The following is a 22,047-nucleotide window of genomic DNA, read 5'->3' as shown; positions in this document are numbered from 1 at the left end:
GTTGACCAAGGTGTATTCGATACACTATCCCCAACCTGCCCCAGGTGGGTGTGTATTACGGAGACGACAGGGATACTTACTTGAGAGATTAACCGTCAGAACTTGAATCTAGATGGCGTACACTGACATACAGCATGTTTCATAAAATGTGTGTCACTGATATTTAAGCTATAAAAATATGGGGAAGAGAGCGTTTTATTGTTGAATTTTCTGTATCGAACAATGACTTAGTTAGCGGGGTTATGGCCCTAACGAAAAGGGCATTCACGGAACTAATTCCACATCTCGGACCTACGTCACATTCTTTTTGTAAAAATCTCACCAAAATCGTACCATTTCTTTACCTATTGCAACCATATCTCTCACCTTATGATTTTTCTTTACATGGGGGGGCACCTTTAGCCGAATAGCTCCAATGTAACATTCGGAAAATTGTTCTCGGGTAGAAAGGTTGAATTTACTCCTGTTCTTAACTTGTTCCTTGATAAGAAAATGTGCAAAGGTACCGGAGAAATCTCACGTCGGCTTGCATTAGATTCGTTATCACATTCAACCATAATTCTATATAATCAAAATCATGCTTATAGCCGAATTTAAGGGGTATACCCATCATAGAATCCAAGGAGAAAAGATGCAAGTACACTATGATGGAGCGAACTTCAGTTTTTCCACGGAAAGGGGATTTGCAACCAACATCTGACACCTAGTTCACACATCTTAATTCATCGGACAGAACACTTAACACTTTCGCAGCAATAGGATTTAGTGAAACATTACATGTAAGTAATCAGTTTTAACCTTAATTCACTTTTTTCTTGACTTTACCGGAGAACTTAATTTTTGTTTGTTCTCGGATAAATTTGTAAAATGGATTTTCCGAGGTGAAAATGAGAGTAACGTTACATTCCTAAGAAACTTTGTAAGATATTAAAAAACAACAACAACACATGTTACATTGTGTGGTTTAACACTGTGTCAGTTTATTGTAGTATGCGTCTAATAGAATGATCAATTTCTTAATACATGTGTGAGATGAAGAAATGCAACGTGACATGTATTTTTCTCTAAAAAAGCCTACCAGGGAATTTATTATCACAGTTCTAAGCAACCTCTTATATTTGTGTTGGAAAAAAAAGTCATCTCTGCTGCCTACACGTGTGTGAGGTAGGGAATAATTACTCTCTTCGTAATTTCTATTTAATGTAAGGTATTTTTGAGTGTATTTACTAAACAATTCTACAAATAATTAAAATTATAAGTCGTTTAACTCAATCGCATCTTTATCTTCATCGATTGTCTTTTCTTTAGTCTTTTCTTGCTGTAATTTTTGCAAGTTACGTGCATGAAACTCATGATCATCAACAACTTCCTTTAGTTTTTCTTTCGCCATAACCACTACTTCATTGACTAACCTTTGGGCCACCACCATGGCAGGATTTAATAAATTCATTGTGTATAACATATAAACGACTCCACCAAGTATCAAAACCAATGAGAAAAATAATGGATTTCTAATAATTGCCATAAATTCGTTCCATCCAAGAACCAAAATCACCAAATAGATATAATATGGGATTTGAGTAATATGTTGAACTATAGCACGTTTTGTTTCAACAAATTGTGCATCAACTTCTTTCTTGAATTTGTTTAAGATTTCCAGTTTTTCTTGTTCAGTTACAATTTCTGCAAAACATTGCTCTTCTTCTGGAGGGCGATAGTTTCGTTGTTTATGATACTTCAATCTCAATCCGGCATCGAAAATATCATATTCAGGAAGAATCTCGGAATCATCACTTAGTTTGGCTAAACTCAAAATAGGCAATGCTGTAAGTGCATGTTCCTTTGCCTTTTGAAATGCAATATCCAATTCATGTTCATTGGTATAAAGAATAGGAATTCCATTGTTATCATATCTAAATTTATCATCGAATCTATCTTTTAAAAGTTCGGATAATTTCTCTTTGGAAAGTAATTGATGCAATATGTCATGGAATTGAACCCAAGCCTTAAATTTGAAGGTTTCGACATCCTTATCTTCTTCAAGATTTACTTCTGATACAACTCTCAAGTTATTGAATTTTTCAAATATTCTATCCCAAGTCTTGTCATCAGGATTAGCCATTTCTGATGGAATATGTTGTTTGATCCCTTTTGCTAAACTTTGTATTGACCTGTCAATTACAGCTGATGAAACAAGTGCTTTGACTTGTTCGTTGAACGACGACTCAAACTCGGTAATGGAAAGGTCACCATCCAATGAAATGGCTCTAAGCTTACTCAAAACTTCTTCAGACAATTCAGTTTGTAATTTTTCAGCATTAGCTTTAAAACTTGTACTCTTCAAATTGGCCAAATTTGTATCCAATTTTTCCAATGAAGTATCAATAAGCTTCTTGGCATATGAGTCGAAAACAGCCTTGAATGAATCATTTAATTTTTCCATCAATTTAGTTCTCAAATCTTGATAGATTGATTTATTATATCTCGAAGCAGATTGATCATAGTTTTCTACTGTATCACTTCTTAAATCAAGCATAACTTTGCCAACTTCTTCAAAATCATCATTCTTTGACTTAAACATTTCATCAAACTTGAGTTTAAATTCATCATATACAGTTTCCAAGATTTTTTCACATCTATGTTGGGCAACAAAGATTTGTTGAGTTGGTAAATCTAAATCTTGATTATTTTCAATTTGTTCCCAACAATTCTCAGCATATAAGGTCCAACCATCAATTGGAATTTGATGATGATATTCTGGTTTAAATAATTCATTATCCACAATAAGTCTATCTCCTAATTTGGCAACATCTTTTGAAAATTCTTCAGGTTGGAATACTTTATGACTTAAAGCATGGAAATTGATATCAAAGAAATCTTCAAATTTCAAATGAGCCATATCATTTGGTTTAGAAAGATTATCCCACATATCAACTAAACCTTTTACCATACTTGCCGCCAATTTCTCAAGTGGAGTTTTACCAAGATAATCTCTAATAACAATCAATAATAATACTTTGTGATCATTTTCTTGATTTGATTTATCTAATTTAGATTTACCAAATAATGATAAATTTACATCAAATACAGTTCTTAATAATACTAAATTTGCTCCTTGATATAAACCAATTTGAGTTTCCCAAATATTTATAATTAAGATCTCACTAGTAGCCATGGCAAATAATGCTGCTTTTCTTTCAAAATCTTGATTTTCACCTCTTTCCATACCATCAGCCCCTTCAACATCAACAACAAAGATGTTAGATTTACTAGAATGTTGACCCTTTGAAGTCGTTACAGCAGGAGAATGAGCCATCCAGATACCTTTAGTAGTTTGTTGTCTTTGAAGTTCTTCATTCATAACATCAAAATTAGTATGAAATAATTGATTTAATAAAGTTGATTTACCAGTTGATTGAGAACCAAATACTGAAATGATATGATAATCATTTCCAATACTTTCAGGAACCGCTGAAGTGATATAATCAAGGATACCAGTATTGAATTGTTTTGATTCATTAACAACTTGAATTGCATTATCTTGAGTTGAATCTATTGGTACAAAGGATGAAGAAGATGAAGAACTATGGGAAAGTGATTTCTGTTTTTCGTGTTCTTCGTCTTCGTGTTCTTCGTGTTCGTGTTCTTCGTGTTCGTGTTCTTCGTGTTCGTGTGATACTGCTAAGTGATCGTTTTCACTCTGTCCTTCTAAACTACTCATAATTGTCTGTATCCGTGTTCTGTGTCTAATTCTATCTCTAGTTCTTATTAACAGTTGATACTTTAGTAATAGATGATAAGAATGATTGAAAGTAATAAAAAATGGCAACAACAAAAGAAACTATCACCAGAAATTTTAATTGAAATAACTCAATAGGAAAAAAAGTTAAACGTCATACTTTTTCAATGTTTACTTTAAATGGTTACGATACAATTTAATCACATGCTACTAAAATCTGCCAAATTAGATTAAATTAGAACAATACTAACAGATTCAATGACAATAGAGATTAAATGAACAAGAAGAAACAAGAAGGTGCTCAATTGTTAATATATGATTAAACTTAAACAGTCAAATGACATCGCCAGAAAGAGTACGAACCTCTCTTCCTAGGCAAATACTTCTATAATACGTATTAAATATCAATTATCTTCTTTAAATATATTAATGTCTTTTAATTATACTCAATAAAGTCTATCACAACTTTTCAATTAATTCAGGAACGATTTCGTTAAGATCCCCAACTAATCCAACATCAGCAACATTAAAAATAGCCGCTTCCGAATCTTTATTAATTGCAACAATAGTCTTTGCATCCTTCATCCCAGCTAAATGTTGAATAGCACCAGAAATTCCCACGGCAATATATAAATCTGGGGCAACAATCTTACCAGTTTGTCCAACTTGTAAAGAATTATCACAAAATCCAGAATCAACTGCTGCTCTCAGGGCACCAATTGCTGCATTTAATTTAGATGCAAGTGGTTCAATTAATTTTTCAAAAGTTTCTTTATTCTTTAACCCACGACCACCAGCAACAACTCTAGTTGCAGAACCTAATTCTGGTCTTTCAGAACTAATTAACTCTTCAGAAACAAATTCAGTACGAGAACCAGATTCACTAGATTGGGATACTTCTTCAATGGTCACTGCTTGTCCAGTGGTTTCTTCTATTGGAGCAAAAGCTGAAGCTCTAATTGATGCAAGAATAATACTATCTTTTGATTTAACAGTTGCTAAAGCATTACCAGCATAGATTGGACGCATAAATGTATCAACATCAATAACTTTAATAACTTCTGAAATTGGTTGAACATCTAATAATGCTCCTAATCTTGGAAGAACTGATTTCCCTACTGATGAATTTGGAGTTAAAAAATGAGTATAATTTGAACCATCACCTTGAATAATTTGTTTAATTAATGGGGTAACTTCTTCAGCTAAAAGATGATCATATTTAGAATCTTTAGAAATCAATACATTGTCAACCCCTTTAGTCTTGGCAACTTCAGCAGCAATTGAATCAGCATTAGAACCAAGTATTAATGCAGTTATTGGTTTTCCAATTTCAATGGCTGCAGCAATTGTAGATAAGGATGCTGGGGTTGGTTTACCATTGGTACCTTCTAATAAAGCAAGAGTATCCAATTTGACTCTTGTTCCTGAAAAGAATCTTCTTGCAACTATTGACATTGACATTTTCTAATGTTCTGGGCAGATCTATAAATGAATCACTTGGCTCTGAAACTAAAAGGAATAAAACTATCCATTCAAGTTGAATTATAAAAATGTTAATTAGTCAAATTCCAAATTGTATAAATTTTTCATTTTGATCATTGTTACACGACCTCCGGGTTTCGGGGTGGGGGGTTAAAGTTCTTACGAATCAACGAATACCACACACTTTCTTTTACATCCATTATTGATATCATATCATATGAAAATTCATAGAGTCTTTGGATGGTTTGTAATGTCCAGATGTTTAGATCTTATTATTGCAATTGAAATTTAATACTCTATATAAACACAGATATCCACATTTTTGAGAACATACCAATAAATCTAATATGGTTCACAAGAGTGTATTTGATTACTTCATATCATTATATAATGATGGTTAATACATTACCACTTAAGATAATTCTCGATTAGAAGTTGTTTATAATCATTTGAGTTGAGTTTCAAATTGTTAACTTTGGTTGCAAAAAAATAATGTCATCTTCCTATTAAGATAATTTACTTTCTTAACCTTCCAACCATTTGAAAAGAAGTGTTAGAAATAGTGTTATTTTGTGTAGGAAATTGTATGATTAACATTGCATTACAATACTTATAAACCTAAAGTTATCTTTAATATATACGAATCCAATAAGTATCTATAATGAACATAAATCAATCAACGTGAATTTGGATAAATAATTAGGAAGCTTGGTGAAATTCTAGGCAATAATAAGAAACTTGTTAGGATTTGAGACTAGAGACAGTAAGAATTAATTACAAAGGATAATTAATCTAAATGATATGTCTGGAATAACATTATAAACCTTAGTAATTGTTTTTATTCGTTATTATCACTTCTATCTATATATATTCGTTTATGTGTGTTGTCCACTTTTCTTCGTTAATTTGTTTGGTGACTTTTTCCTATTGGGAGAGTGTTACCCGACTTTCTTATAGAAAAGCCATTGGATTACTTTTATCTCAACATCTCCCCTTAAGCCAATGGCTTCTCGTGCCAGGCACCATATCTTACATACTCTTAATGAGCAGAATCTTTAGTTTTGAAGATTCATTTCTTTCTTTAATTAAATGGTTCCCGTATAGTATAAGTTTATTGACTATGCGGGTTCGTTAGAGAAGCACTCTTTGGTACTTGCTCAATTAGTTTAGTACTCTTAGATACTAGTTTATGTATTATTCTTGGATAATACTCGTGCAGTATCAGACACGTACGATTCAGTATTCTTAGATACTCATTCTTTATATACTAAGTTAGTGTATTATTCTTGGATAATACTCGTGTAGTATAAACACGTACGATTCAGTATTCTTGGATACTCATTCATTTGATACTCATTTATTGTTTTGTGTTCTAAGTTAACGTATTATTCTTGGATAATACTCGTGTAGTATAAACACGTACGATTCAGTATTCTTGGATACTCATTCATTGTTTAATATACTAATTTAATGTATTATTCTTGGATAATACCTTGCGGGCTATAACCGCGTTTGATCAATTTTTTTTTTTTTTTTTTATCTTATATGAGTCATAGCTCATGTTTCAATTTTCCCCTTTAATCTGTTTCTTCCACTACTTTACATTCTTAAACTACTTTGTCTTACTTTAATTCATTGAATTTCAGTTTCCACATTCTCTCGTTCTCAAGTTCTCATCTTATCATCTTCCCACCTATCTCCTCTCAGTGCACCAATACATAATAAATTCTTGATTTCATTGGATTAACCTTCTGATTCCTTTTCATCAATAACTCGTTGGGCTACCTCCACATCTCTTTCGTATCAACATTCCCCCTTAAACCAACGACGTTCGACCAGCCAGTTCACGTAGCAATTTCAATTATTTGTTCGAAGATTTGGTGGTCGGATCAGCAGACACTCTTTTATGCGTTTCAACTCAATGTACTTTTCTCCATATTATCTCAGGTAGCCTGATACATAATATCTATTTGATTTCTTCTTTGATGTAAGACTGGATGACTCGCAACTTAATACACGACAATTTGTCTTCATATACTGTTATTGATGAAGGACTAATCAAATCAAATTAATTAGATAAGAAGTTATGCTATTTCTTTGATCATTCTAGTAAGTGCCATACACTCATCGTTTGTCGTGGATAACGAAGATTAAGATTATGAATAGCTATAGATGAAAAATTGAATTAAATTCCATGTAGATTGTTGTAGACTGATGAAGTCAAATTCCACACGACAAAATTAACTGAACGAATATGCAGTTGTTTATAGCAATTGACGATTGATGATAATATTTTGAAACACTTCCTAACATACATATATTCTTCGACTGCATGAACGCCAAAAACTCAGAACATTTAGAAAAGAATAATGTTTGTAAGCACCCACTTGTTTCTTGCTCTTTCAGATTATGGAGCACCATTCAGCTTTTTACTTTCACTCAATTCATCTAAAACCAATCTGTAGCAAAAGTTCGATTTCAAAATTTTGAGACTACGAGCATGTAGTCCATAGTCTGCTATTTTCGTCGATTTTCTCAGGTCCGTCAGGGTAACATTCCACTTTCTTCTGTATTACGTCTATACTCATGACACTAACACCATGTGCAAAATCAAATTCAACTTCATTCACAGTAATAAAATTTTATGCACCTAAGTCAATTCTGAATCACGTCAGAAATAGGGTTGGAAGTATTGTTACATCTGCAGAAGTTCCAAAAAACATTATGAGCATTCTTTAATTCTGATTTTAATTCTTCAAAAACGAGCTTCTCCACTATCTAGTGATCGAGCAATGGTGTACTCCTGACTGTCACTAAATCCGTCATGTCAACTGGATTCCATAATTGCTTAGCCATATCAATTTCTTCATTTGATTTTCCAGCAATCGGCAAACTCCAACCTATTAACTACCTGACACTATTAACCAACGCAATTGATTTTATTTAGCACAGATGTAAATTCACAATCATTCGAATAAGAACCAATTCTGTATAGATACTATTTCATGTTCTAATGCCAGCGTATGTGCAGTTTAAAATTCTATTATTCTACAGTTGATAGCGCTCTTCTCAATGAGATTCTCGACTCGTCAGTCTTTTCGGATTGTACTTCTGTTTGTGTGCGCAGATAATTTTAACTTCGTCTTCTTGCGGTTGATTATCTTAGGTAATTGACAACTGTATTTATTCTCAAGCACATTCTTTTCCCCCTCAGAAGTAGAAGGAGAATAGGAATCAACAATGACTTGCATAGAGAGATTCGAAAACCAAACTGTTTGTTTTTCATACCAACTAGTTGTTTGAATCAAAAATAAACACACATTTTCATTCATCAATGACCCATCGTACACCACTTCAGCACAGCAAATTCTCCGTCACGCTCAGTATCCAACTACTCAAATATACTTGTATGGATAACACCAAGTAATTCACATAGATGTAACATTATCTAAATCAATTTGTTGAGAATTATCAATTTCTTAATTCTTGAAAAACTGATGCGCCACTTTAAAATTAGGTAAGTAAAATGCAACACTTGTGGTGACAATCACCGGTTATTCATTAGTGGAAACTATCACAGGATAATAACCACAACAAACAAGAGATGTTTCAGGTAGTCTTGATGGAGTAAATTTATCTAAATCAATACCTAAGCTTCTAGCTTCAACTTTGGAAGAACTTTCACAACAAAAACGACATCAAATTGATGAACGTCAAATAAAATTATAACCAGTAAAAGCTTGGTATGGTGTTAAAAACTTGAACTGCTTTCTCGGGGTTTGGCTTATAGTTGTAATGACATACAGAATTATAGAGTAAACCAATGCTAAAGCTAATTCGTGTTGATCTGCCAATTGAATATGCATCTCTGAGGACCCTCTAACAACAACTCTATTTGTAATTTCAGCAGCATTCAACTCTGGAGAATAAGGCTATGTGTGGGTGAATCTATAATAAATCAGGGGAATGGTTTAGGTCCGAATTAAGACAACCTTGACCTCATTTTCGGTTTAAGTGTTTCCATATGCTAACGAGCTACCTCGATTTGAATATAATACCGACTAGAGCATCGCGAGAAAAGGATTTCAAATCAAACATAACCACCACTGTAACTGACATTCTTCGCAGAAATTTGCAACAATCCTAATTAACTGTCTAAAGTCTTAAAAACCTGGGTTTCCAATCATTCAAATATCAATATACTGTTCCTTTGCGGAAATTGAGATCATGCAAACTGATTTAAATTGAAAATAAAGCAACCATGAGACCGCAAATTATAAGATACTTCATAATTTCAGGAACTGCGAGTTGATAAATAACACATAATGCATCACACATCAAAGAAACGTACAGATCAATCCAGCTGCGTGTACTAATTTCACTCTTCAGTTAATTTGCCCTCAGATATTCATTAAGCATGGAAGGGATTCCTTTCATTAGGCCAAGCGATAATAGCCAGCCCACAATAAAACCAAAACAACAACCATCCAATATAAAACCAGCAGCAAAAGAACAAGTTATCAACACAGTACATTCAGTGAACCATCTCGTAACCAAGAAACATAATAAGCGTCTCCGAATAGATTAAACTTGTATGGAAATACAACGAAATAGAAGCTTCAATTTAGTCTCCAAAACGTGGTACTGGTATATTTTATCAACTTGGGAAGCAGGGCTCATAACCTGTTAGGATTTGAGACTAGAGACAGTAAGAATTAATTACAAAGGATAATTAATCTAAATGATATGTCTGGAATAACATTATAAACCTTAGNGTATCTATAATGAACATAAATCAATCAACGTGAATTTGGATAAATAATTAGGAAGCTTGGTGAAATTCTAGGCAATAATAAGAAACTTACTAAAATCACTTTTTACTTTGGTTTCTTCGAAAGATGAAAACAGCATTCATAGAGATCACATACACATTATCCATATATCTCCGTCATAAGATCTATATGATTATTTTCAATAAATCTAGTGCTAATTATATAGTTATACACGTGTTGAATGATTTTCGCAGCCATTTAAAAAATAAGTGGATTTCTTTTTGGGATCAGTAAAGAAATTCTCTTATAAGAATTTTTATATCTGTATGATATATGAAATATGTTGTTGCATATTCTTACATTACAATACTGAAAAATATAAATTATAAATTCATGAAGTTCATAAGGAGAGGATCCCTCCTACAACATAATTAAATTATTAAGGAAATATGAATGAGATACCCAATCCTTAATCTTTTGCAATTTCAATTCGCCAATTGATAAGACCAGGCAAGGCTTAAAGAAATTAACCAACGGCCCAAAAAAAAAAATAATAATCAAATTCATGACTGAAATTGATCATTTATTAAATTATTATTATTAGAAACATCAGATCAGATTTATTTAATTTTCAATTTCCTTTCCATCTTATTCATCTCTCACTATATCATTCAATGTCATCCCCAGGTAAGAGTGAGAGATCTAAAAGATACAACAGTCCTTCTCCATTCCGTGTCATCTCCCCACGAAGAGTCAACCAAGAACGACAACCACTCATAGATCGACCACTGTCAGAATATGAATATGGATCAATTCTTTCTAATAATAATAATAAATATCCTCCACATATTCCATCTCATTTAATTAATGAATTACTGTCAAAACTGGGTTCAGCTTCCCCTTCTCCACTTCCTCTTGCTGACGCCGAATCAATAATATATCAAGCACCTGATAATAATTCTTCATCTTCATCTCGTCCATATATCGTACCTACTAATGTACAACGAATTGATGACCTACCTTGGAATGAATTACTTCCTTATTATCTTCCATGTTTATCTTGGATTGGACAATATAATCTACTGTTTTTCGTTGGGGATTTAATTGGGGGGTTGACATTGGTATTTTTCAATTACCTTTATGTTTATCTTATGCAACTACATTAGCTCATGTTCCAGTTATATCAGGGTTATTTTCACTTGGAATTTCTCCATTGATATATATGATCTTTGGTAGTGTTCCACAAATGATTGTTGGACCTGAAGGTCCAATTTCTTTGATTGTTGGGCAAGCAGTTGAACCAATATTACATGATTCAAAACATAAGAAAAATTTAGATCCTTTAGAATATGTAGCGGCAATTAGTTTTCTTTCTGGGATGAGTTTATTAGGATTTGGATTAGGAAGATTTGGTTTTTTGGATAATGTATTAAGTGCATCTTTATTAAAGGGGTTCATATGTGCTGTTGGGATTGTTATGAATATAAATGCATTAATTAATTGTTTGGGTTTAGAAGAATTAATGAAGGAAATTACTAGGAATCCAGAAGAAATGGATATTCATTCACCATTTGATAAAGTACGATTCTTATGGTTTAATTATAAACATTATAATCCATTAAGTCTAAAAATTAGTTTAATTGGTTTTGCAATAATTATGGCAATAAGAATATTTAAAAAATATGCTGCAAAAAGACCGGGGAAATATTCTCCAAAAATCGTATTTATCCCGGAAATTTTATTAATTGTCGGGTGTTCAACTATATTATGTTCTTACTACCGTTGGGATTTATTGGGGATTAATATAATTGGAAATGTAAAACATGATGGTGAATTAAAACTATATAATCCACTAAAATTATCATTATTAAAAAAATTTACTACTTCAGGATTCTTATGTGCCATGTTGGGTTTTTTCGAATCAACAACTGCTTCTAAATCACTTGGTTCAAGATATGATTTACCAATAAGTTCAAATCGAGAATTAGTTGCATTGGGTAGTCTTAATATATTTTGCTCAATGTTTGGTGCATTACCTGCATTTGGAGGTTATGGAAGAAGTAAAGTAAATGCAATTTCAGCAAAGACAACTATGCTGGGAGGGATTATGGGATTTTGTACTTTAATCACCGTGGTATTTTTCCTTGATTATTTATATTATGTTCCAGAATGTATGCTTAGTGTAGTTGTGGCAGTGATTGGTTTACTGTTGATTGAAGAAGCTCCATATGAATTATATTTCCATTGGAAAACAAAAGGTTATAATGAATTAATTACATTTGCAGTTACGGTATTAACTACATTATTTTTTTCAATGGAAGGTGGAATTGCTGTTGGTTTAATATATCTGTTAATTAGAGTAATTAAAAATTCCACAATTTCAAGAATTCAAATATTGGGGAGATATCCAAATACTAATGTCTTTGTAGATGCTGATATCCCCACAAACTTAAATGAAAAGAAACCAGGTACTCAATTGAATGTATTTGATGATATTCAACAAATGCAATTAAATGAACAAGTTATTGAAGAAATTGAAGGTTGTTTAATTATAAAAATCCCCGAACCACTTACTTTTACCAATTCAAGTGATTTAAGAGCTAGATTAAAACGAGTTGAAATGTATGGATCAACAAAAGCCCATCCTGCTCAAAAGAGAAGTCGAGATTTAAGTATGGTTAAATATATTATATTTGATTTAAATGGGATGCAAAATATTGATTCATCAGCTTGTAAAATTTTATATGAATTAATTATCAATTATCGTCAAAGAGATATTCGAACATTTTTTGTTAGAGTGGGTAATTCCAAAGATTTAAGAAATCGATTGAAAAGTTCAGGAATTAATAAGATTTTAATTAAAGATTTAATTGATGTTAAATATTTCGTAATGCAAAATATTGCTAATAGATTTAATATTAATTGTCGTGGACGAGATCATCTGATTGAAATGGAAGAACAAGAACTGTTGAATACTAATTTTGAAATAGAGAATGTTATTGCATGTCATGACTTAATAGAGAGTGATGATAAACCTTACTTCCATCATATAAGTGATGCTTTAAGAGTTATAGATTGTTTTGAAGTAAATGAACAATTTTTAAATTATTAGCCAGTGCATGATTACCCATTGGTTCCCTTGCTTTATATAGAGACTCTCCTTTAATGAATAATTTATTTATTTTTTTCTGATGAAACGCGTGTTGAAAATTGATTTTAAAAAACCTTTCCCATTCTTACTCTAAAATCAATTGAAGAAGTATCAACAAACGATGTCAGAATTAACTGCTGAGAACGGTGAAGCACAAGGGGAATTAACTATTAAAGAGGAATATCAATTATGGAGAAAGAATTGTCGTTATATGTATGAATTTGTTAGTGAAACTGCCTTAACTTGGCCATCTCTAACAATTCAATGGCTTCCTGAAACCACCACCAATGATGACGAAGGAGCAATTGATGCTAAATTATTATTAGGAACTCATACTTCTGGAGAAGATAAGAACTATCTTAAACTTGCTACAACACAAATTCCAATTGATTCTTCAATTGGTCTGAAGAAACCCAATTCAAGAATCAAAATTATTAAGAAATTTGAAAATAATGCTGAAATTTGTCGGACAAGATATATGCCCCAAGATCCAAATATTGTGGCTACTATAAATGGTTTGGGGGAAGTTGATTTATATGATTTAACTGATGATTCTAAAATGGCAAAATCCCATTTTGTACCTCATAATGAAAATGGATATGGACTTTGTTGGAGTCCATTTAAACGGGGGTTATTATTAACTGGTGCTGACGATAAATTTGTTTGCGTTACTGATACTCTGAAAGATAATTCAATTATATTTAAAAATGATATTCAAAAAGATATTGTCAATGATACAAAATGGCATATGTTTGATGAAAATATGTTTGCTAGTGTATCAGAAGATTCATATGTTTATCTCTTTGATTTAAGAAGTAAAGAAGTTATTTCAAGATTTTATGCTGAAGAATCAAAAGGGATTAATTCATTAGCATTTTCACCATTTTCACATAATTTAATGGCAATTGGTAATACCAATTCTAATATAAATTTATTAGATTTAAGAAAATTAGGTAATGCACCAAAGAATAAATCAGGATTATTACATACAATGATGGGACATGGTGATTCAATAACTTGTATGGAATTTTCACCTGATAAAGATGGAATATTAGCTAGTGGAGGACAAGATAGAAGATTAATTATCTGGGATTTATTTAAGATTGGAGAAGAACAACAACAAGAAGATGCAGAGGATGGATGTCCTGAATTATTTATGATGCATGCTGGTCATACTGGAGCAGTTACTGATTTAAGTTGGTGTCCATTTAAATCTTGGACAATTGGATCAGTTGCTGATGATAATATTGTTCATCTTTGGGAAGTTGGTAAGAATTTAATTAATTCTGAAGAAAATGAAGAAATTGATATAAAAGAATTGGAATAGATCTGACCATTCAATCATATATAGACATGTGTGTATTATTAGTAATAAATGTAATGTATTAGAATCATATAATAACTCAATCTGTTTTGTTGGCCGTAGCAGCCAACTCATAACTACACCAAAAATTGCAACCCCCATGAGTTTTTTCTTGCATCACACAAAATTCAATTTAACTAATTATTAATTAATAGACACAACGGATATAACGGGCGGCAGGGATACTGAATTGGTTGAAGTGGCAATTTCCATTTTAATTATTAGTTTAATTAATTGGGGGGTTATAGTCATATTGATTAGAAACGTGTTGTAATCAATCAATCAATAGAGAGAAGTGTATTTATTAGTACTTACTCCCCTTGTTTAACAAGTGAATGATTTTGTTTACTTTGGTTAACCATCTTGTGATACTTAAAGATAAAGAAACGAATCCATCCATTCCAATAAATTCTGCATTGCTTTTCCCCCAATCTATTTCATTCAATCTCAAGTCATCTGTTCTTGTCTATCCCATCTCTTCTTTACTCTCTCTCACTCTCTAACTATCTCATTTCTGTGTTGTTATAAATTTAATAAAATCGCTGTCAATCTGAAATTTTTAAGAAAAGTAATGTCACAAGAAGAACAGCGAAAGGAAAAAAAAGAAGACTCTGTCAGTCAGAAAACAAAATTATTTATTTAAAGTTAAATGTGTTCATAGAATATTAGCATAGATAGAACGTATTTAAAGTATTAAACTATCATTAATAAAAACAGTAATTAAATAGATTGTAAACTAAAGATGGCAGACTTCCCCCCTAATTTATCAATAAGACCATTAACTATAGAAGATATTGATCAATGTATTCAACTTGAAAATAAAGGTTTTAATGAAGATGAACGTTGTACTCCAGAAAAGTTTCAATATAGATTAAATGTTTGTCCAGAATTATGTTCAGGATTATTTATTAGAGAATATGAATATAAATATAATGCAATAAATTTACCTGAAATTGCTGATAAATTAGAACAACAACATCGAAATCAACAAATAGAACGTCAGCTTACTAATAAGGATGGCAAAGATGAAGGTAATGCTGCTACCGCTGAAGACGATGATGATGATGATTTACCTAGTAAATCATCAGTTGTTAATGAAACTTTAATTGGACATATTATTGCCACCAAAGTTGCATCAAATACAATTACTGAAGAATCAATGGAATTACCGTCATCTGATAAACCTGGTTCTGGTCATGTAGAAAGTTCAAGACATATTGGTATTCATTCAATTGTAATTGAACCTGAATGGAGAGGTAAGAACTTAGGTGCTTTATTATTACATGATTATATTCAAAAATTATCAAATCAAGATTTAGGTGATCAAGTTATATTATTAGCTCGTAAAGATTTAATTACATTTTATGAAAAAATTGGTTTTAATAATTTAGGTGAAAGTAAATGTAAACATGGTGGATCTATTTGGTATGATATGGCAATTGATTTAGTTGCAACTGATGATCTTTAGATGACTACCTATATATATATATATACAAAAAGTGTGTATCATTATAATTAATATCGAAGTTTAGTTGTTCAATCTCACCATCACCGCTCTCGGTAGAATATTAATTTTTTTTTTCCAGCTCTCACTATCGACTTGGTAAACCATAATGATATCACCATTCCTTTTGAAACTAATATTCTATAAAGTTATTAGGTAGTTACTGCAATGTTCCAGGTACCTCAAGCAGTCAAATCATTCTTTGATTCAGTTCCATTGAAAACTATAACTGATCAACCTACCTTATTATCACCTCAAGATATTTATTATTTTAGAGGAATGGGAAAACACCCAGATGGCCATTTCACTTTAGGTGTATTCAATACCATCAAGATTAATGATCATGTAGTTCCATCAGATCCAATCTCCCTTGGCTTAAGTTTGATTTTGGCTAATAAGAATCAAATGGGATTACCTACTGGTCTTGCTGCTGCATTTGGTTGGAGAAATGGAATAATTAAAACGTCATATATGTCAAGTAAAACCAATGTATTACCAATTCTTATAGAAGATACTAGCGACAATGAAAGAAATATTAAGACATTAGACATTGTGAATCATGAGCTTGTTATTAATAATTTCACCAATCTTGAATCTAAACAAATTAATGAATTAATTGATATTAAATTTTATGATATTTGGTTATTATGTATCTTGACTGAAAATTTATCTTATGATACCTTGACTCAAATATTTGGAGTTGGTGAGTCAACCAATAAACTAATTCAACAAGCAGAGATATTGGAATTCTTGAATGAAATACCTCATTGGAATTCTTTCCGAAATCGTCATCCATATTTATTTGATAATTGGACATCAATTCAACATTTAGAATCGAAACATTTATCAAATTATTATAAACAAGAATTAGCCCAATTTTCCAAAAATTTCGATTTAATAATAGATTACTTATCTGATTCAAATGAATCATCATCAGAGAAAGATATTATAAAATTCAAAGTTGCCGGTTATATGAGCATTATCGATCATCTTCTCAAAGATACAAAATTATATCAAGTTATAAATCAAAGATCTGAATTTGTTAAACAATGTTATACCCTAATGAAATAGACAGATTGTTATATCATTTGCCATACTTGTATATAATTATCATCTAAGAATAATAATTCTTGACTTTGAGATTTTACTTCCAAATCCTTTATAGACACCCATGAATCATTATTCATTCGAAGTGAAATTGCCCAATTAGAATCATCTTTCTTAATTGTAGATACAAGTCTATATTTGATGTCATCCTTCACTGGATATAAATACCTTCCCATATCCAAACTATCAGGGTTGAATTTGACTACACAAGATCTCTTATCATCTGACTTTTCATACAGAATTATTAAATATGGTGGTAATGGATCCAAAAGAGTATAAGTTTTAACTTCTTTTGATCCAACTTGAGTTTGTTTCACTCCATTATATTTCTGTAAAAGATCTTGTAAATCCACTTGAAGTTAAAAGAGTCAAACTTGTAAATTATGTAATTTACCATGTAGATAACTATTCATCCAAAATTTCAGTATAACCTCTTTTGCTTTATTTTCAATGGTAGTATATTCAATTCGAGAATCGATTTCTTGTGAGACAATAGGAATGGTTGAAATCTTGATTCTTCCTTGTAAAGCATCGCTTAACTCACTGGATTTGGCCCTCTCCTTTTTAATCAATTGGCTATGTAATGAATTTAACAACCAAGTTAGAAACATTTTGGGCAGAATTGATTTCCCATCAATTGTAAATTTCTTCTTCGATATCTCCGATACACAATTTAAAAACTCATATGGAGCAACATGACTCTTGAATAGATGAGGTGACCAAACCTTCTTAATCAATAAACTCAATTTATTATTTAATGGGGATGCCATGCTATCATTATTATCAAACAACAAATAAAAATCCCTAATGGGTTGAATATGAGCTAATAAATGTATAACAACATTAGCATAATCATTATGTTTTATATTATTCAATCCAATATATCCAACAAGATATTTCTTATCATTTAAATCGAACGATATTCTTGGTAATAATTCAATATCTCTTTTTGTATATTTCGGATCCAAATATTCAATTATATCTTGAATACTATTGGCATTATCCCATTGTTTATCTTCAGGTAATTCATATACTTTATGACTACTTAAATTGAGATATATAGAATGACCAGGGTTAACAATTGAATGATTATAGGCGGGTGATGAGATTGATCTACCATTGAAAAATTTCCCACATTTTAAACAACAATAAATATTATTTGAATTAAGAGTTATCAGACATATCTTTTCAAAATCAAAATCTAATAATTTTCTATTAATAGAAGACTCGGTAGTATTTGAATCGAGCTTTCTTCGTTTCGATAATGGATTGGTCATTGCATGTAAGAAAGAGGAAGAAGGAATCTGGAGAGATAAAAAAAAGAAAATACGGCTGTTCTAGATTCGCAAATATTGGAACATTTATTGGTTGGTTGTACTATACATTCTATACGGAATAGAGAGGGATCTTCTTATTGAATAGCCAAGGCGTCATATAAAGGTCATTCTTCTCAACTTTGTAACAGTAGATAATTGAAAAGTCGTCATACTGATAAATGTTTCTTTGGATCTTGTTTACCAACATATCTTGTTTTTAATTGATCTTCAGTTAATTCTTTTTCTTCTTGAACTCGTTGATGATATAATTTAGCAATTTTAACCATTTGTTGAGTATTTTGTAAATTTTCACATTCTTTATGATCATAATCAATTAATTTTAATCCTGATTGCCAATTCTTTTTATGTAAATTCAATAACATATTAGTTTCATATGATGTTTTATGATAATCAATATTTAATGAATAATAATGACGATTTAATCCATGAATTAATGCTTGAATTGAAGGTTTATTCAAATGTCCAACATTAGATGTTGATTGACGAGGTTCTTGTCCCATCATTAATGTAGTAGTATCAATTGTTCTAAACGCATCAATTACAACTTTCCCTTTAACTGATTGAATTGGATCTATAACCACAGCAACTGCACGTTTATTCAATTGTTCAAATGATTGTTGAGTATTAACATCAACTGAAGATAACCAACATCCAAAACCAGGATGGGAATGATACCATCCAACAACCATTTGATCTCTACCTGTTTGTCTTAACATATCCATCATTTTAGTTTGAAAAACATCATCAACAGCTTCAACAGATACACCAGTTCCTGATTGTGGCATAGCAAACACATCAAATACATGAATGGTAAATTCATCAACAAATTCTCCCAACATTAATCCCATAACTTCCATTGGAACCCCTGCTCTTCCATGTTTTAACATCTTTAATAATGCTAATGATGATATATATACTGTTTCAGGTAATAGTTAACGACCAGGTAGTGAAACACCACCTCGACGAGGAGGATTAGGACGACCTGATCCCAAAAGTCTCTGTAATCTTTCCATAGTCGGTTTGTATGTGTATGTATTTTATGTGAATTGATTCGAATTGAAAACTAAAAGATACTGTCAATTTTAGTGGCAACAATTTTTCATTTCCCAAATCTGTTTTTTTTGGTGGGTTTGAAAATTAGTCATGTGACTAATGTCTTTTTTGAAAACATTTACGACAATGGATTTATTATTCGACACATTTTTTACAGGATCCCATTTAAGGAGTGGTGAAACTTAGATATTAAAAGGTAAGAAGAATATGGAAAGGTTAATTTACCGCTTATCGTTTTACGAATCCAGCCAATATTAATCAAATAGAAATATATCTTGCATAATTGTGTTACTCCAAATTTACGTGAAATTTTTACCCAAAGTGCTCTGATCCAGCTTTCCACACCAATATCTAAACACAAAACAATGTAAGATTGACTCAACCAAGAATTAACCTTCTTGTTCTGATCATACGTCATCCTACTCCAAGACGCACTCATAAATAAGGTTTCAGATAAGGGCATAATTGGGTGCAAAGTTTAAAAATCTCACAATCAATAACGAACCCACAAGATGGTGCTACCAATCGCGTTTCAAGGCATCAAAAATTTAAACAATGCCGTACCAATCAATGGCCAAATTGTAACATGAAAAGCCATCTAATTATTATCTTTTATAAATAGGTGATAATTTCCCCATATTTATTATCCTCAAATCAAACTATTCTTTCCATTCACAAATAAGAACTCCAAAGATGTCCGATGGTCCACAATCATTAATTGGCAAGAAATATCCTGCCAAACAACATGCAAAAAATGTGTATGATCATCTCATAAAGAAGAACTCATCCAAGGCTAAAGATTCAGTATTCTTCATCAGTGGGGAAGATTATGAACTTTACAAATATTGTGATCAAACTAAACCAATTAGACAAAATAGATACTTTTATTATTTATCAGGATGTAATATTCCTGGATCTCATGTTGTTTACAATTCCACCAAAGAAGTTCTTACTCTTTATTTACCAAATATCGATAAAGAAGATATCATGTGGTCCGGTTTACCATTATCATTAGAAGATGCTCAAAAGAAATTCGATGTTGATGAAGTTAAATATGTTGCAGAACTTGAACAAGATTTAAAACAATTTGGAAGAAAAGCATTCACAACTGATGTTAATCAATTTAATAATAAATATCAAGAATTTTTGATTGAAAGTGATGAAGATTTCTTTTATGCCCTTGATGAATCTCGTCTTATCAAAGATTCTTATGAAATTGAATTAATGAAACATGCTGCTAAGATTACTGATAATTGTCATTTTGCAGTTATGTCAGCCTTACCTATTGAAACTCAAGAAACTCATATTCATGCCGAATTTATGTATCATGCTTTAAGACAAGGAGCAAAGAATCAAAGTTATGATCCAATTTGTTGTAGTGGAGAAACTTGTTCTACTTTACATTGGGTTAAGAATGATGGTGATATTACTCCTGATAAAAAATCTGTATTGATTGATGCAGGTGCCGAATGGGAATGTTATGCCAGTGATGTGACTAGATGTTTCCCAATCAATGGTGATTGGACTAAAGAACATTTAGATATTTATAATCTTGTATTAAAGATGCAAACTGCTGCTTATGAATTAATGAAACCAGGAGCAAATTGGGAAGATCTTCATTTGAAAGCTCATCAAGTATTAATTGAAGGATTTCTTGAATTAGGTATTTTCAAATCTGAATATTCTGCGAAAGAATTATTTGAAGCAAAAGCTTCTTCTCGTTTCTTCCCTCATGGTTTAGGTCATTTATTAGGTATGGATACTCATGATGTTGGTGGATATGCTAATTATTCTGACCCAGATCCTTTATTATGTTATTTAAGAATCAGAAGAAAATTGGAACCAGGTATGGTTGTTACCAATGAACCAGGATGTTATTTCTCTCCATTCTTATTAGAAGATGTATTAAACAACCCAGAAAAGGCAAAGTATATTAACAAAGATGTATTGGATAAATATTGGTACGTTGGAGGTGTAAGAATTGAAGATGATGTTTTAATTACTGAGAATGGATATGAAATATTTACAGAAATTACCAAGAATCCTCAAGAGATTAGTAAGATTGTTAAGGCAGGTCTTGCTAAGGGTACCGAAGGTTTCCATAATGTTATTTAAGTAGATTTTTATATAGGGAATTTATACAAAGAAAAGATTTTTATATGGCTCAGGAAGTAGCTGTTATTTCTAAGATCTAGGCAGACCTCCCTTCTCTTTCGAGGTAGGTCAGTTCACGCTAGATCTACTATGCTCCAAGGTAAGCTTCTACAGGTTTTCTATTTCGAAAATTTTGTAAATTCAATTTCAAATGGATGCTCTTATAAATGCTTCCCTCAACGAATTTATAACTCAGTTGAAGGGTCTCTTCAGCTTGTGAGCTTTGTCTCGCAAGCTCCTATTACCTTGATAGCCATGTGGTTGCAACGGCCAAGCTACGACATTTCCAAAATGAGACATATGTCGCAATTGATTTTAAATTTGTTTGTTTGTCGTTAAACTCAGGGCTGCCACTTGGCGGGGGGGAAGAAATGGCATTTGAGAA

At 31.6% G+C, this 22,047-nt stretch overlaps 9 protein-coding genes across 9 annotated transcripts; 6 read left to right on the top strand and 3 right to left on the bottom strand. All coding sequences in view use genetic code 12, as the record gives it.

The window, feature by feature from the left end:
* Nucleotides 1-1,252: 1,252 nt before the first annotated feature.
* NAG6 (dynamin-like GTPase) lies at nucleotides 1,253-3,721 on the bottom strand (the record flags this gene model as incomplete). The annotated part of the gene is made up of 1 exon (XM_049408278.1): nucleotides 1,253-3,721. One exon carries the CDS (start codon nucleotides 3,719-3,721, stop codon nucleotides 1,253-1,255), a length of 2,469 nt encoding a protein of 822 aa, XP_049262435.1.
* A 477-nt stretch (nucleotides 3,722-4,198) lies between these two features.
* Nucleotides 4,199-5,194, bottom strand: J8A68_004329 (uncharacterized protein; the record flags this gene model as incomplete). The annotated part of the gene is made up of 1 exon (XM_049408277.1): nucleotides 4,199-5,194. The coding sequence occupies one exon, from the start codon at nucleotides 5,192-5,194 to the stop codon at nucleotides 4,199-4,201; it is 996 nt and encodes a 331-aa protein (XP_049262434.1).
* Nucleotides 5,195-10,667: 5,473 nt separating this feature from the next.
* J8A68_004328 (uncharacterized protein) lies at nucleotides 10,668-11,159 on the top strand (the record flags this gene model as incomplete). The annotated part of the gene is made up of 1 exon (XM_049408276.1): nucleotides 10,668-11,159. One exon carries the CDS (start codon nucleotides 10,668-10,670, stop codon nucleotides 11,157-11,159), a length of 492 nt encoding a protein of 163 aa, XP_049262433.1.
* Nucleotides 11,160-11,215: 56 nt separating this feature from the next.
* On the top strand, nucleotides 11,216-13,105 carry J8A68_004327 (uncharacterized protein; the record flags this gene model as incomplete). Its single annotated transcript, XM_049408275.1, has 1 exon — nucleotides 11,216-13,105. One exon carries the CDS (start codon nucleotides 11,216-11,218, stop codon nucleotides 13,103-13,105), a length of 1,890 nt encoding a protein of 629 aa, XP_049262432.1.
* A 160-nt stretch (nucleotides 13,106-13,265) lies between these two features.
* Nucleotides 13,266-14,471, top strand: HAT2 (Hat2p; the record flags this gene model as incomplete). The annotated part of the gene is made up of 1 exon (XM_049408274.1): nucleotides 13,266-14,471. The coding sequence occupies one exon, from the start codon at nucleotides 13,266-13,268 to the stop codon at nucleotides 14,469-14,471; it is 1,206 nt and encodes a 401-aa protein (XP_049262431.1).
* Nucleotides 14,472-15,249: 778 nt separating this feature from the next.
* Nucleotides 15,250-15,975, top strand: J8A68_004325 (polyamine acetyltransferase; the record flags this gene model as incomplete). The annotated part of the gene is made up of 1 exon (XM_049408273.1): nucleotides 15,250-15,975. One exon carries the CDS (start codon nucleotides 15,250-15,252, stop codon nucleotides 15,973-15,975), a length of 726 nt encoding a protein of 241 aa, XP_049262430.1.
* A 204-nt stretch (nucleotides 15,976-16,179) lies between these two features.
* SAM35 (SAM complex subunit) lies at nucleotides 16,180-17,082 on the top strand (the record flags this gene model as incomplete). Its single annotated transcript, XM_049408271.1, has 1 exon — nucleotides 16,180-17,082. The coding sequence occupies one exon, from the start codon at nucleotides 16,180-16,182 to the stop codon at nucleotides 17,080-17,082; it is 903 nt and encodes a 300-aa protein (XP_049262429.1).
* Nucleotides 17,083-17,090: 8 nt separating this feature from the next.
* On the bottom strand, nucleotides 17,091-19,342 carry J8A68_004323 (proteasome regulatory particle lid subunit; the record flags this gene model as incomplete). The annotated part of the gene is made up of 3 exons (XM_049408270.1): nucleotides 17,091-17,470; nucleotides 17,513-18,422; nucleotides 18,608-19,342. 3 exons carry the CDS (start codon nucleotides 19,340-19,342, stop codon nucleotides 17,091-17,093), a joined length of 2,025 nt encoding a protein of 674 aa, XP_049262428.1.
* An 859-nt stretch (nucleotides 19,343-20,201) lies between these two features.
* J8A68_004322 (putative Xaa-Pro dipeptidase) lies at nucleotides 20,202-21,623 on the top strand (the record flags this gene model as incomplete). Its single annotated transcript, XM_049408269.1, has 1 exon — nucleotides 20,202-21,623. One exon carries the CDS (start codon nucleotides 20,202-20,204, stop codon nucleotides 21,621-21,623), a length of 1,422 nt encoding a protein of 473 aa, XP_049262427.1.
* Between the last annotated feature and the right edge of the window lie 424 nt (nucleotides 21,624-22,047).

This window comes from Hemisphaericaspora subhashii (genome assembly GCF_019202705.1).
Source record: "Hemisphaericaspora subhashii strain CBS 10753 chromosome Unknown scaffold23, whole genome shotgun sequence".
NCBI classification, from domain to species: domain Eukaryota; kingdom Fungi; phylum Ascomycota; class Pichiomycetes; order Serinales; family Debaryomycetaceae; genus Hemisphaericaspora; species Hemisphaericaspora subhashii.
Note: the sequence above shows the minus strand (reverse complement) of the source record. Positions and strands in the feature narration are given on the sequence as shown.